At 58.1% G+C, this 14231-nt stretch overlaps 2 protein-coding genes across 5 annotated transcripts in view; one reads left to right on the forward strand and one right to left on the reverse strand.

Annotated features, from left to right (window-relative positions):
- MUC6 (mucin 6, oligomeric mucus/gel-forming) overlaps positions 1-4277 on the forward strand; it is a 25361-nt gene extending 21084 nt beyond the window's left edge. The window contains exons 39-42 of the mRNA XM_029209436.1: positions 38-154; positions 606-937; positions 3048-3150; positions 3475-4277. Of these exons, the coding sequence (XP_029065269.1) occupies positions 38-154; positions 606-937; positions 3048-3150; positions 3475-3652 (730 nt within the window). The 3' untranslated portion in view covers positions 3653-4277. The remainder of the gene's footprint in view (positions 1-37; positions 155-605; positions 938-3047; positions 3151-3474) is intronic.
- A 1902-nt stretch (positions 4278-6179) lies between these two features.
- AP2A2 (adaptor related protein complex 2 subunit alpha 2) overlaps positions 6180-14231 on the reverse strand; it is a 63169-nt gene continuing 55117 nt past the window's right edge. For all 4 annotated transcript variants that reach the window (XM_029207317.1, XM_029207316.1, XM_029207314.1 and 1 more), the window contains exons 15-22: positions 13931-14091; positions 11240-11322; positions 9652-9741; positions 8863-8986; positions 7791-7907; positions 7632-7701; positions 7353-7487; positions 6180-6574 (exon numbers count right to left, since the gene is read on the reverse strand). In XM_029207317.1, the coding sequence (XP_029063150.1) occupies positions 6497-6574; positions 7353-7487; positions 7632-7701; positions 7791-7907; positions 8863-8986; positions 9652-9741; positions 11240-11322; positions 13931-14091 (858 nt within the window). In that variant the 3' untranslated portion in view covers positions 6180-6496. The remainder of the gene's footprint in view (positions 6575-7352; positions 7488-7631; positions 7702-7790; positions 7908-8862; positions 8987-9651; positions 9742-11239; positions 11323-13930; positions 14092-14231) is intronic.

The raw sequence follows: 14231 nt of genomic DNA on the forward strand, positions 1-14231 counted from the left end.
CCGACAAAGACCACGACAGGGACCGCCACACCCACAGCCCCGCCACTGACAAAGACCACAACCGGGACCACCACACCCAGAACATCACCACTGACAAAGACCACAACAGGGACCACCACACCCACAGCCCCACCACTGACAACAACCACAACAGGTACCACCCGAGCCCAGAACTCAGTCAGCACAGTACTACCAAAAAGCTCTAGCTTTAGCTCTACATTATCTTCTCCATCTCCTCTAAACCCAAGCCAAAGTCCTTTCACCACTTCTGTTTCTGTGTCGAACCTTCCACATTACCCCTCGTCTTCATCCAGCACCTCCACTCTCTCCTCCCTGCCCACTACTTCCTCTCTTCCTTCTCACGTGTCCTCACACACCACTCCTCCTTTTATATCATATTCCCCATCACCTTCGGCAGTCTCCACTTCACAGAGCATCCCAACCGCTAGTTCAGCTCCGCACAGCCCTTCCCCCTCTGCACCCATGACCATATCACATACAGCCCCCCTGTCTGCCAGCCGCTTTTCCCCAGCCACCATCGTGTCCGTCAGGCCCTCCCTCTCACCCCCATCCTCTCCCACGCTGTCCCCTCTCCCCACTCCCAGTACCATGGTCCTGTCTACATCCCAGACCACAGCCAGCAAGCCCACCTCCTCAGCTCTGTCCTCTCGGTCCACTACCTCAAAGTTCACCTCTCTCACGACCCGAGCCCCCATGCAGGGCCTCCTGTCTTCTACCCTGGGAGTGACAGCCATCCCAAATTCCCCAGCCACCAACCTCACCACCAGACAGCCAAGTACCACCGGGCTGCCGGCCAGCGTATTCCTGACCGGCTCCATCACTGCGCATGGAAGCTCCTCCTTTCCCACTGCCGGGTCCTCTTCCACCAGGGGCCAATCCATCTCCTCTCTCGTCACATCTCTACCCAGCTCTCCAGGTGAGTGACATCTCTGCAGCCACCTCATGACCTGTGGTGCACGCTTCTTCTCAGTCTTGTCTCTCCGCTCTGGACAATACTCTGGGTCACTCCCATGGGATCTCCGCCTTTTCTTGTCCCCTCACATTTCCTGATGACCCTATGGGCACTGCCTCTCGGCCTCTGCTCCCACCTCTGCTGCACCCCATCATGGCCTGCACACACCCACAGAGGCTGGCCCAGCCCTTGCAGCAGGTGTGTCTCCTTTCCTCCCCCTAAAGCCTTCACTTCCCTTGCCTGGGGATGGCCAGGCAGTGCAGGGCACTGAGCAGACTCGGGGTCGGGCACAGCCTGGGGGAGCCGCAGCTTGGCCTCTGACCAGCCCTGGAGTGCCATTCCAGGCCTCTGAGCTTTGGTGCTTCAGCTGTGTCCTGGGGGTGTCTAGAAGGACAGGGCCCCCACCAGCAGGCAGTGGCCAAGTCACATCTCCCCCAACCCCCTCTCCAGCCTGTCCTCTGCTGTATGTTGCTTACATGTTCTCAGGGTCTCTCCTCAGCCTTTCCTGGCCAGGTCCCAGATCCTTTCTCCCCTCTTCTCAGGGCACAGCTCCAGTGAATTCCAGTCTGGCCTAAATGGGCACCTGGCCTCTCCCAGGCGGCCCCCTTCCCCACCTCAGGGCCTGACTGTCCTGCACCTGCCTCCCTCAGCCTCCCACCCCTCCACGTCCCTGCTGCAGTCCTGGCCTCCCTTTGAGGTGACCTCCCTCAGCAGCCTTCCACGGCAACCCTCTGCAGAGCTCAGAAGGACCTTGAGTTTCAACTCTCGCATCCCTCCCCCCGGTTGCAGAAAGCAGGCACGCGCCTCACCCCAGGTGATCGTCGGGGCCCAAGCTGGGACTAGCGGCCGGGGCGCCTGCACTCCAGGGTTGGCACCCACCCAGGTCTCAGTGCTGCAGGTGCCTCCAGCTCTGCTCTACCTTCCTGCCCCAGGCCTGCCTAAGCCCACCCTGTCCTCCAAGGACACCCCGTCCCCTGCACGGCACCCGTCCCCTGGAGCGGGCTCCCCTCTCACACCCCCAGCCTTCCCCCAGCAGGACTGTCCACCACTGCAGGACGGTATTGAAAAAAAAAGTGTTTTCTCTTGTGGGACAAGGACTGGGTGGAGACTGCCCAGGAAGAGGCGACCCAGGGCATGGGGCGAGGGAGCAGGAGAGCAGGAGGGGAGGAGGGCTGGGGGCAGTGGGAGCCACAGGGAAGACCCCCGTGCCCGCCAGGCCTCTTGTCCCACCTCCAGTGGAAAAGCAGGGCAGGCTCGAGGCCACAGGGAGGCCTTGGAAGGGGGCAGGTGGGAAGGCAGGAGAGACTGTGCAGGCTTTGCTTTCTCACTCAAGTCCCACTGGCAGTTTCTAACGGCAGCAATGCTCTGCCAGCTGTCAGGGCGCCCGCTACAGTCTGTCCACTGGGACAGATGCAGGACGGAGCTCACAGCCAGGCCCACAGCCCTGCAGGGAGCTCTTGTGATGCCAAACGTGCCCTCAGGGGATGCTGACATCCTACCCCATCCCTACCGCAGGTACTGAGCCCAGCAGACCAGAAACACCTGTGCCCACAGGTTGGCGTCAGGCCAGGAGGGGAGGTGGAGAGGGAGGCTGGGGCCAGTGCTGGGAATCTGCCTCGTCCTCTGAGAAAGCCCTTGACCCTGGGGGACTCCCAGTGTAGCCAACTTTCAGGAGGAAAACACACAGTGAGAGACTTGCTATCAGGCTTTGTTCCCATGCAAAGCCATGAGGTCTGAGCTCAGTGGGGCTCGGACAAGGGGAGATGGCCTGGGGCAGGGGCTCGAGTGCAGGGTGGGGGCCCAGGGAAGACGCCACCGTGGGCACTAACGTGCTGGCGGCGCCCACACGGCCGCACCCAGATCATCTAAGCTGTCAGGCAGCTGGCAGCCTTCCCTTGGTGGCGCCGGCACTATCCACCGTGCCACAGGAAAAGGGGTTTAAAAACCCGAGGCCCAGAGCCATGTATGTCAGTTCCTGCCCTTGAGAGGGCCAGGTGCGGAGCCCCCAGAGGCCACACCTGTCCTCCAGCCCCACCACAGGGCCACCATCTGACGCCTGCCTCTCGGCTCCCAGGGACCTGCAGCGTGAGGGAGTTTGAGGAAGAGATCACTTACCAGGGGTGCACGGCCAACGTGACGGTGACCCGCTGTGAGGGCGTCTGCGCCTCCTCGGCCAGGTGAGCTGTCGGCCCCGTGCGGCCCTTGTCCAGGTCCCGGACTTGGAACCCGCCCTGCTCGACAGAGGCGCTCCCAGTGGGAGCTGGGGAAGATCCCCCGAGAGGTCCCGGCCCAGGCAGCATGCTGCCCCATCGGGTGGCCCCGGCCCGCACCCACCTCCACCACACCTGCCGGGAGCCGGGGAGGTCAGTGATGCAAGGCCAGCCCCGACGCGAAGGCGCAGCCTGGGACCCTGGTCCACCTCTCCGAGCGACCGGGGAGGGGCAGGAGCGCTCCCGAGGCCGCCGGCCTGACCTGCGCTCCCCGCCGCCGCTCCTCCGCAGCTTCAACACTGACACCATGCGAGTGGATACCAACTGTAGCTGCTGCCGCCCCCTCAGCTCCCACGAGAAGCAGCTCGTGCTGCCCTGCCCGGACCCCAAGGTGAGGGGGCGGCAGCTGACGCTCACGCTGCAGCTATTCAGCAGATGCACGTGCCGCTCCCAGCGCTGCGGAGACTAGAGACCTGGCCCCGGGAGTGAGGACCGAGCCGCGCCGCCGGCACCCGCTCACCCCGACCCACTGTGCCCAGCAGCCCCTTTCCTAGGCACAGGGCATGGCCTCAAAGAGCCCTCAGATGCAGCTCACCTGGGCATCTGAAGAGAAAGGGGCTGCAGGCGGGGGTCCTGCAGACCCTGACCAAACCCAGCAGGCTGCACTGGACTGCCAGCCTCGGGATTGCACAGGGCACTGCCCACCGCCCATCCACACAGCCTCCCGGCCTTCGAAGGCAGCCTCCCAGTCCTGCTGGGACCAGAACCCCACCCCCGGTGGCAGGAGTGAGGAAGGCTGCTGCAGAGGGGATTCCTGGGGAGACAGGGGCCGCCCAAGCAGAGAAGGGTGGGGGAGAGGCTCGGGTCACAGCGAGGAGAGGGGCCCTGCAGTCGGGGAAGGGAAGGGAGAGGCAAGCGTCACCGCCTGCCCACCAGCAAAGCTCACCCTGGGGAGGGGGCACCAGGCACTGTGCACCATGAGCCCACCATGAACAGACAACAAATAAACTGGCACTTTTCAAGGCACAAAGGCTCCTGAGCTCTGCTCCTGCCATCTCCCGCGCCCCTCGGGCATTTGTGAGTCCCCAGACCCGCGTCCAGCTCACGGAGTCGGACCTGCACAAGTACGGGCCAAGAAGGGGTGCCACTGTGGGCCCCCGGCCTCCCCTCCCCTCCCTCCCCTTCCTCCCCTCCCCTGCAGGCCCTCTCCCCCTTCCCAGCTCAGGACTACTCTCCTGTGAGGCCCTCCGTCCCATGGGACCCTGTACCCGGCCTGTGGCTGGGATCACCCCGCCTGAGCTCGGCAGGCTCACCCCCCAAGAAGGAACCCCTGGGCCCACTTGTCCCCTAGACGCAGGCCCCCAGAAGGCAGGCCCCCGACGCGCACCACGGAGTGGGGGGAGCCAAGGCCAGGCCGCAGGCCCCACCAGCATGAGTCCCACAGGCTCAGCCCACGTCCTGAACCCAAGTGCAGAGCAAAAGGCACGTCACCTCGACACACCTCAGCTTCCACCCCCGTGACTGGGGAACAGGTTCCGGACGGCGGGCCCGCGTCATCGGTTCTCAGCGCCCCATGCAGCCCCACGGGACGGGACCTTGAGCCGTATGCTGGGCGCCTTTCCCTCCAAAGACCACACACGTTCCAATCGCCACCCCAGCATTTGTTCTTCTTTGCTGATGGACGCTCACCCAGAATGGTGGGTGGAGGGAGGGCGTCGGCTGACATAAGAAACCAGCCCCAGGCTGGCAGTCCAAACACTGGAGCCCAAGAACCGTGTACCGTCCCGCACCTTGAACAAAAGCACGACGGCCACACCACCCATCTGCAGTGCACAGCAGTGCCACCAGCGGCCACGCTGCCACCACATGCGCAAAGCCTCAACCTCCACCACTGCGCACTGCAGGGGCTGCACAGGGTGGTGGGTGTGGGAACCTTGAGTGGGGCGTCCGCAGTGTGGGGGGCCCCAGTACCCACATGGCGACTCCCAGAAGCTGCCTCCCCGCGACCCGCACCACGGCACAGGGCCACTGTGTTCCCCTGCCCCACGTGGTTCTCCCCACCGCGCGGCAGGGAGCCCAGTCCCTGCTGGAAAACCAGGGTAACCAACAAGGGTCCCAGCTCTTCCAGGGCCCCTCAGTGTCAAAAGCAGACGTGTCTGTCGAGGACAAACCTGCAGCCTGTGCCTGCTGCCCACCTGACGCATCTGCCGCTAACAGGACACAGGCCTCGCCTCGGCATCTCGAGGCGCAGGGGACGGCACCTGAGAGCGGCACACACGGAGGGGTGGGGGGACAGGTGCCAGCTCATCCCCACTCTGCTCTCTGCTTCCTGACCACACGCAGGCCTCCCTCCTCCCACTGCACAGGCCAAGGTCCACAGCACCCTGGCCTGCAATCATCACCCCGGCACATTTAGGTCACTGCACAGGGAAGAGACCAGCTCACCTTCCAGAAATCTTCTCTGTTGGCCCACAACAAACCCTGCCATCACAATCGGGAACCAGTCCTGGGCCACTGTGGCGACAGTGCACTCATTTGAAACCCAAAGATGCATGAGGTTAGGTACACCCCCTCCAGAGCCACCAGGAACCCCCCACCCCCCAGCACTGCACACATAAGGTCTCAGTCAGATGGCTTTACAAATCTCGCTTTAAGAACACAGTGCTGGGAAAAAGGAAAACAGAATTAAATCCAGCCAGGATACGTGTTTTTGTTGATCGTCATTGAGAACACAACCCTGTCTAACTTCTAGATTCAGAACCCAGCCCCAGCAAGCCCCCAGGCACTGTGCTCTCACCCTGGCCGAGGTCGGCGCTTGGGCCCCGTGTGGACATACCCATCAGCCCTTGGGCTGCCTCCCCGTCTCCCATCCAAGTAGCCAAGATCTATTGCCATGGCAGACAGAACGCTGCCTCTCCTCTCAGAGCATCAGAGATGAACTGTCAATAAGACAGCATTGGCATCTTGATAAAATTTCAAACAACTTTCCATTTTCATTCAAACTTCTAAATTCCCTTTAATTTGTAGACTTAGCCACAGAACTGTCTTGATTTCTATAAGAGTTGATCCCGGGATCCACGGCCCTCTCCTCCTGACTTGGCAGGACGGCTGGGTCCAGGCTGAGCCTTTTCTTCCTCAACGGCACACAGGCTCCCCATCCATCCCCACAAGGGACGAGGCCAGAGAAGCAGGGCTGGGAGGCACCCGGGGCCGCGACACTAGACAGGGCATGGACTTGCAGCATGGCAACGAAGACGATAGTGGAGATGAAGAAAAACGCAGACACAGGAGCCTGACCCTCCGTCCTTGTTGATTAAAACTGTTCCGAAAGCAATTCACACAATCTCTGAGAGACGGTTTCTCTACTCGTCCGCAGCGTGAGTCGGTACATCTGAAACAGAGGACACAGGTCAGTGGCGGTGCTAGGGCAGACACTGCGGGGCCAGCCCCGCCCAGCGGCCGCTCAAGGCCCCCTGCTCAGCCCTTCCCTGGAGGTGCCACTGTTGACAGGCTCAAGCAACGAACATGCTCTCAGTGGCAAAAATAAAACAGTTTGACATCAGCAAGTGCTCGTGTGCATGTGGACCAACTGGAAACTTCATGCGCAGCTGGTGGGCGTCTGAGACCCGCATCGCGGTCAAAACAGCAATGCTGACCGTGCCCAGACCCCACGAGCCGGCAATCCCACCCTGAGTGTTCCCCACGTGAAATGAAAACATGCCCACACAAAGGCATGTCCGGATGTCTGCGGCAGCCGTATTCAATGCCTCCTGAAACAGGGGCAGCCTGATGTCCATCGACAGGAGGGCTGGGCAAACCAGAGTGGCAACTCCCCACAAAGGAGGGCCACGTGCTCCACGAGGACCCACCGTGGACACAGCAGCAACACGGTGACTGCTGGAGCCTGGGGCCAGGCGGGTCCCACGCTGGGCCACACGGCGCTGCCTCCTAGGGAGGCCGGGGCTGATGCGGGCGTGCCAGAGAACTTTCTGGGGCGATGGAAATGCTACACACACCAACGGGTGGTGGTGGTTACACAGGTGTACACATCTGTCGAAACACATCAAACTACCACATCTGGGATCTATCTGCATATCTCACTCTGTGTGAGTTACGCCACAGTTAAAAAAAAAGTGAGCGTATTCAGCGGTTCCCTCAAGGGGCTTGACCTGGGCTTGCAGATTCGGCTCCAAACGCAGTAAGCATCCAATCTGGGTGGTTTTGGTGTGTATGATACCGGCCCCCACAAAGTTTGCAGGATTAGGATCGACTTCCTCTAGGAGTGCAGAACCAAAGCCAATAATCTGTGGGAAGAACCAGGAGAAACAGGAGCCCCTTGCATCGGCGCCAGCAGAGGTGGAGGGTTCTCCGAGGGGAGAAGCCGCCAGCCTCCTCTGAGGGCTCCGGTCGTGTCCCGACCCTGGGAACGTCCACAGCAAGACCTTTACCTTGGCTTTGGTGATCTCTGTGTCCATTGGATGCTTCGCCTTGAAGATATTCTGCACTTCCTGCTGGGGACTGTGGGAAACCGAGGCCAGCGCGAGTGCCGTCAGCTGAGCCAGAGCCGAGGCCCCCCACCCACCCGGGGGGAACAGGGCGCCACTCACTTGCTCAGCTGCTTCCAGCGCTGGAAGAAATCCTGAGAAGCCATCTCCGTGGGCTGGAAAAACTTGTTGAGTGTGATAGGCAGCTTCACAGACACATTCTGAAAGGTTCCCCCATACCTGTGAGCAACACAGAGGCACGCTGGGAAGAGTCCACGTCCCGAGTATGCCACCTCCAGGGCACAGAGGGGCCGCGTGCAAAAGGCGGGGCAGAGAGATCTGGAAGGGCGGCCCAGGGCTCCAGGGAAGCTGGTCCATCTCCGGCGCACCGTCATCGATGGCCAAGGACGTCGGGGAACGTGCCCCCGCCACCCCCGGCCGAGGCTGCTGGGCTGGTCGCAGCGCCGGGGACAGGCGCCGCCTCTTCCCGTTCCCCAGCAGTCCGTGTCCTACAACTCCAAGTTTAAATCGTGTGGGTTTTTTCTTTTTTCCATGAAAAGACTAAAAGAAAACGGTGTGCCTACGGAATGAAAGAAAAATTCTGCACATCTATTTCCCTAAATTTTACAAAGTACACCATCTGCAGGTCTCTGTATACTTTGTATTTGGAAAGGTGCTTTTTCAAAATTTAACCTTACAAATACCCAACAGGGAAGGCTGGGATGCACACTCTACCACAGTCGCTGAAAGATGGCAGGAACGAGCCGAGAAGCAACACAGACACGTCAGAAAAAACAGTCAAGCCGGCGTGTACGCTCAGAGTACAACACACAGGCGCTCACACACCAGACGAGGCCCTGGTGGGCCCAGCGCCGGGCGGCTGGCCTCTGGAGCAGCAGGCTGCGCAGCGCCCGCAGCGGGACAGGCCCCTCGGTCTCTCGCCTGAAAGCCCCGGGCCTTGGGAAGAAGGCCCTGCCCACCCAGCGTCCCAGACCCCAGGCACCCTTTCCCTCCCCCACTTCCCACACCCCCCTGTAGCAGACGCCTCTGGAGTGTGCATGGCAGGTCACCCCTCGGTCCTCACCACACCCTCTGAAGGAAGGATGCAGAGGTCCCGCGTCACAGCCACGTGCCGGCCCAGCCTGACACCCCCACGTCCAGCAAGAGCGGCTGGTGCCTCGGCCGGGGCTCCCACCTGAACTGGATGTTGAGGACGGGCGCCTCGGTGAAGTCGGACACGCACTCTATGTTGACAGCCTGCTGCACCTGCGCGCCTCCGTCCACGGTGGGGTCCACAGGCTTGGTCTGCAGGCTCAGATGTGCATGTGTCAAGGAAGCTGCGGCGACGCTGGGAACATGGGCTGAGCCCAGTGAGCCCCGAGTTCAGAGAGGCTCCAGAAGGGGCCCGGCAGGAGTCGGAGCTCACATCCTGACCTCGGACGAAACCTGCCATACGTGTGTCTTTAATGACTTAAACATTTAGCTTTAATGGTCCACGTTTAAAGCGTGTTTATCTTAAAATAAAAATAGATCTGGCCTGTAGTAAGGAGGTTCCTGCTTCACGGCTTTTCCAGGGAAGGCGGCATCCTCGGTGGTCAAGCTGGGCCTCCTTCGCCCTCACTTTACCCGGGCAGCCCATCATCGCGAGAACAGGACACCTGGATGGCAAGGCTGACGGGCTGGAGAAGCTCACGTCCCAGTTCTGTCATTTATATGGGACCGTCTCCGGTCGCAGCTCATCCCAGGTGGCCCATCACTCGCTCTGCCTGGGCAGCAGCTCCCTGGGAGACTCCCCAAGGAGACCAGAGCCCCAGCGGGTGTGGAGGCCGGAAAAGGCCTGCATGTACTTCACCAGTGTTATAAACAAGCAACCTGAGTGTGGGAAGGTACCCCGAGGCCGCGTTAACAGCACCTGGAAACGCCCTCCTAGTCTATCCTCCGCCCGCTTCTGCCAGGGGCCTAGGGGCAACAGAACCAAGGATATTGGCCTGGAGGTCGTCCGAACAGATAAGCGTAGGAGTAAAGCTCAGGAACTGCGTGGAGGTCTTATTACCGTAAAATATGAACATCCGGCCTAGAAGGAAGCAAAGTAGCTTGTTCCCACGACACGCCACAGCCTCCTGAGCTGCACGGAGGAAAGCAGAGCCCCCGGCCCACACAAGTGACGCCCAAGCCCTCGGCCTCGGCACTTGGGGGGGCTCGGAGCCAGCACAGCAGAAACCGCCACACAGACCTCTGTGAACGTCTTTACACCCTCAGAATTCAGAATGGAACGTGAACTTCACATCTCCTGAAGAGGACGCACAGGTAGGCATGCCTCCCCGACAGCCTAAGAAACACCACGGCTCCCGGGTGACGCCACCGTGGCCCGGAGTCTAACCCCTTCATCCAATGAGAAACGAACACCTCCGTCCGTCCTCAGTGAGAAGGAGTCTGAGGGGCCCCGCGGGGCAGACACGCTGCCTTCCCACCCTCCACTCGTTTCCGCAGACAAGGCTCCACGATGGTGCCAAGAGGGAGGCGGGGCCAGCAGCCCACAGGGCCCCTCGGCAACAGCCCCAGTAGCCAGTGGGCATAATTTGGGGGGGCTGGGGGGAACAGAAAGCTTTTTTAAAAATGTGGTAAACCATACGCTATATACCCTGCAATTTACTGTCTCAGCATCTCTAGGCGCACAGGGCGGGGCACGAAGCACATTCACGTGGTCGTGTTACCTTCCCCACCTTCATCCCCAGAACGTTCCGTCTTCCCGAACGGACGCTCTGTCCCCATGAACGCTCACTCCCCTCCCCTCCCCCAGCCCTGGGCCCCACCGTCTACTTTTCTGTCTCTGTGGATGTGACTCCTCCAGGGACCCCTAGGGAGTGGAATCAGACAGGATTAGTCCTTCTGTGACTGGATTATTTCACTGAGTGTGATGTCCTCAAGGTTCACCCTGTGTAGCCTGTGTCACAAGTTCCTTCCTTTTTAAGGCTGAGTAATGTTCCATTGTGTGTTTAAACCACATTTTGTGTATCCACTCAAATGGATGGACACTTGGGTTGCCTCCACCTTTTTGGTGACTGTGAACGTGGGCGTGTGAGTACCTGTTCCAGTCCCTGCTTTCCTTTCAATTCTTTTGGGTAAATACCCAGAAGTGGGATTGCTAAGTCATATGTATGGGAGTTCTATTTTTAGTTTTTTAAGAAACCTCCAGACTGTTTGCCACAGCAGCAAATACATCCCCCCAGCGCACAAGCTTCCAATTTCTCTGCGTCCTCGCCAACCCTTGTTTTGTTTTTTATAGCAGCCATGCCGATGCATATGAGGTGGTACCTCGATGGGTCTGACTGCATTTCTCAGACTATTGGTGATGGTGGGCGCCTTTGCATGCTCTTTTGGACACCTGCATGTCTTCCCTAGAGAAACGTCTGAGACTTCTGCCCATTTTCTAACTGGGTTGTTTTTCTGTTGTTGATTTGGAGTCCTCTATGTATTCTAGAAACTAGACCCTTTTGAGATTTGTGATTTGGAAATACTTTCTCCTCATAACTTCTAAGAGAAGTTTTCATTAAGTGAAGTAAAATACATACCTAAATTCTGCCGAAACTCAGACTTCAGTCCAATCTGAAGAAGCTGGTTTTCAAACAACACACCATTATTTTTACAGACAAACCTGGGGGACAAGGGACAGCATGTGAGTCACTCAAAGCCACCCACCCACCGAAAATACCAAGATCAGTTTCGAAAAAGGGTTTAAAGAACACGAAGACCAGAAAAACCTCTCTGGGACAGGAGGGAAGGGAAAAGCAGCAAATATTCCGACGAACACCATTAAAAGCGCCCACTAGAGATGGGAGGTAAGTTGAGAGGGTGACACGGCACAACCAAGGAATGACCACAGGAGCAGGTCATCTGCCTTCCACGAAGGTGCTGCTCAACCATGAACAGCTTCCACTGACGCAGGACACGGGCGCCACGGCAAAAGCACACACGTTTGTTCAGGTCGGCCCACAGGCTCGGCCACTTGACACGCGGCACTGGCCTCCAAACGGCCTCCACCGGGGCTGTCCGCAGGCCACGTACACCCACGCCCACACCCGGGCGGCCCTCCCTGCCCCTCCTGTCCTCCCCTCCCCTCTCCCCTGCTCTCCCTTCCCCTGGAGCTGGGAAAACTGGACAGCTACATGGAAAAGCATGAAACTAGAACATCTCACACTACATATAAAAATAAACTCAAACTGGATTAAAGACCTAAATGTAAGACCTGAAACCATAAAACTCCTAGAAGAGAACATAGGCAGAGCACTCTTTGACATAAACCGCAGCAAATATTTTCTTGGATCTGCTCCTAAGGCAAAGGAAACAAATGCAAAGATAAACGAGATCTAATTAAACTTAAAAGCTTTTGCACAGCAAAGGAAATCATCAACAAAACAAAAACACAACCTACTGAATGGGAGAAAATATTTGCAAATGGTAAGACCAATAAGAGGTTTAATTTCCAAAACATATCAACAGCTCATACAACCCAATATCGAAAAACCAAATGACCCAATTAAAAAACGGGCAGAAGACCTGAACAGACATTTTTCCAAAGAAGACATACAGGTGCCAACAGGCACATGAAAGATGCTGAACATCACTCACCGTCAGGGAAACGGGGATCAAAACCACAAAGAGACAACACCTCACACCTGTCAGAACGGCCATCATCAAAAAGACCACATATAACAAACGCTGATGAGAGCGTGAAGAAAAGGGAGCCCTTGCACACTGTTGGTGGGGATGTACATTGGTGAAACACTGGAAAACAGTATAGCGGTTCCTCAAAAGACTAAAAATACAGCTACCACATGATCCAGCAATTCCAGTCCTGGGTATATTCAAGGAGAATGAAAACACTAATTTGAAAAGATACATGCACCCCAATATTCACAGCAGCATTATTTACAAAAGTGAAGATACGAAAGCAACCTAAGTGTCCGTCAGCGGATAAGTCGATAAAGATGTGGTATAATATACGATGGAACACACACACACACACACACACACACACACACACACACACACTCAGCCAATACAAAAATGAAATTCTGTCATTTGCAACATGAATGGACTTGGAGAGCGTCATGCTAAGTGCAATAAGTCAGACAGAGAAGACACATACTGTATATGCTGCCATTCACATGTGGAATCGGAAACATAAACGAACATCACAAAACAGACACAGACTCGCAGATACAGAGAACAAACCAGTGGTCACCAGCAGGGAGAAGGAAGCGGGGAGAGGGAAGACAGGGTACGGGAGTAAGAGGTACAAACTGCTACGCATAAGATAGATAAGCCACAAGGATATATTGTACAGCACAGGGAAATACAGCCACTATTTTGTGATAACTTTAAATGGAATATAACCTAAAAAAGTTGAGTCCCTACGTTGTACACCTGACACTAATATGATGTTGTAAACCAACTAACTATACCTCAGTTTAAGAAAAAGAGTCTGTTTTCCGCCACAGACGGACAACTGGCGGCACTGCAAACCCGCCCTTCCCCAAGTCACTTCCAACAAGCGACAGGAAATACGAGTCAGTGTGCGGGGCGAACGGAGAGAGACTGGAGAAACCAGAAAACCACAAGAACTCTTCCGCGGTCACAAAGACCAAGACGAGCAGCCGCTCCTTGGAGACAACAGAACTCACACCCGCTCTCCTCTTGGAGGGGGAGCCCCCCACCTCCTGGCTGGATCTAGATCAGCAGAGACAGAGGGACAGACAGCAAGCAGGGAAAAGGGGCAGGATCCGCGCAGCGAAGCGCGGGGAAGAGCAGCCTGGGATTTCGCCTTCAAAGTGGGGGAACGGGGCCAAGTCGACCGCACGCAGGACTCTGCTGGCCCACAGCAGGGGTGTGAACATCGGGACACCGGTCAGACAGAGGTGACAAGGACGGAACAGGTCAGCGGAGGAGCAGGAAGCAGGCTTGGAAGCAGACCCCACAGGACAAAGCAGTGACTGTGAACTGAAGAGCGTTTCTTCAAGAAAAAGCTAGGTGCCTGGACGGCAGACACGGGGCGTGATTAGAGAGCCCAGGGGCACAGCACGGAGAGCAGAGCACAAGCGTCCTGCAGGGCAAGCGCAGCCCACGGGAGCAGACAGCACACAGGGCGCCCACCACTCCCTCACCTGCCCAGCGCCTGAGCCTCCTCCCTCCCTGGGCGCCCAGGGCGCAGGCCTGGCCGGGCGGGGGGAGCCCCTGTCCTCGGGATGCAGGAGGCAGACTACCTGGCGAAGTTGTCCTCGGAGCCGGGAGCCAGGGGAGCGACGGCGGAGGGTAAGTCTGAGAAAACGTCCACGAGCAGCCCGCCGGAGGAGGGTGGAGGTCCCGTGGGGACGGGGGGCGCAGCCCCGAGCCCCAGTAGGTCTGCCGACGGAGAGGGCGTGGACTGGAAGACAGGGAAGGAGAAGGTCAGCGCAGACCCTTCTGGGCACCACGCCAGGCAAGCGCAAGGGCCTGCGCCCCACCCACACCCCGAAAAGAAGTGTCTGCTTTCAGAGACAAGACTGTGCGTGTCACTGTCAACCA

This window comes from Monodon monoceros, unplaced genomic scaffold (assembly GCF_005190385.1).
Source record: "Monodon monoceros isolate NGI ecotype Baffin Bay Population unplaced genomic scaffold, NGI_Narwhal_1 Super_Scaffold_7, whole genome shotgun sequence".
Lineage (NCBI taxonomy): Eukaryota > Metazoa > Chordata > Mammalia > Artiodactyla > Monodontidae > Monodon > Monodon monoceros.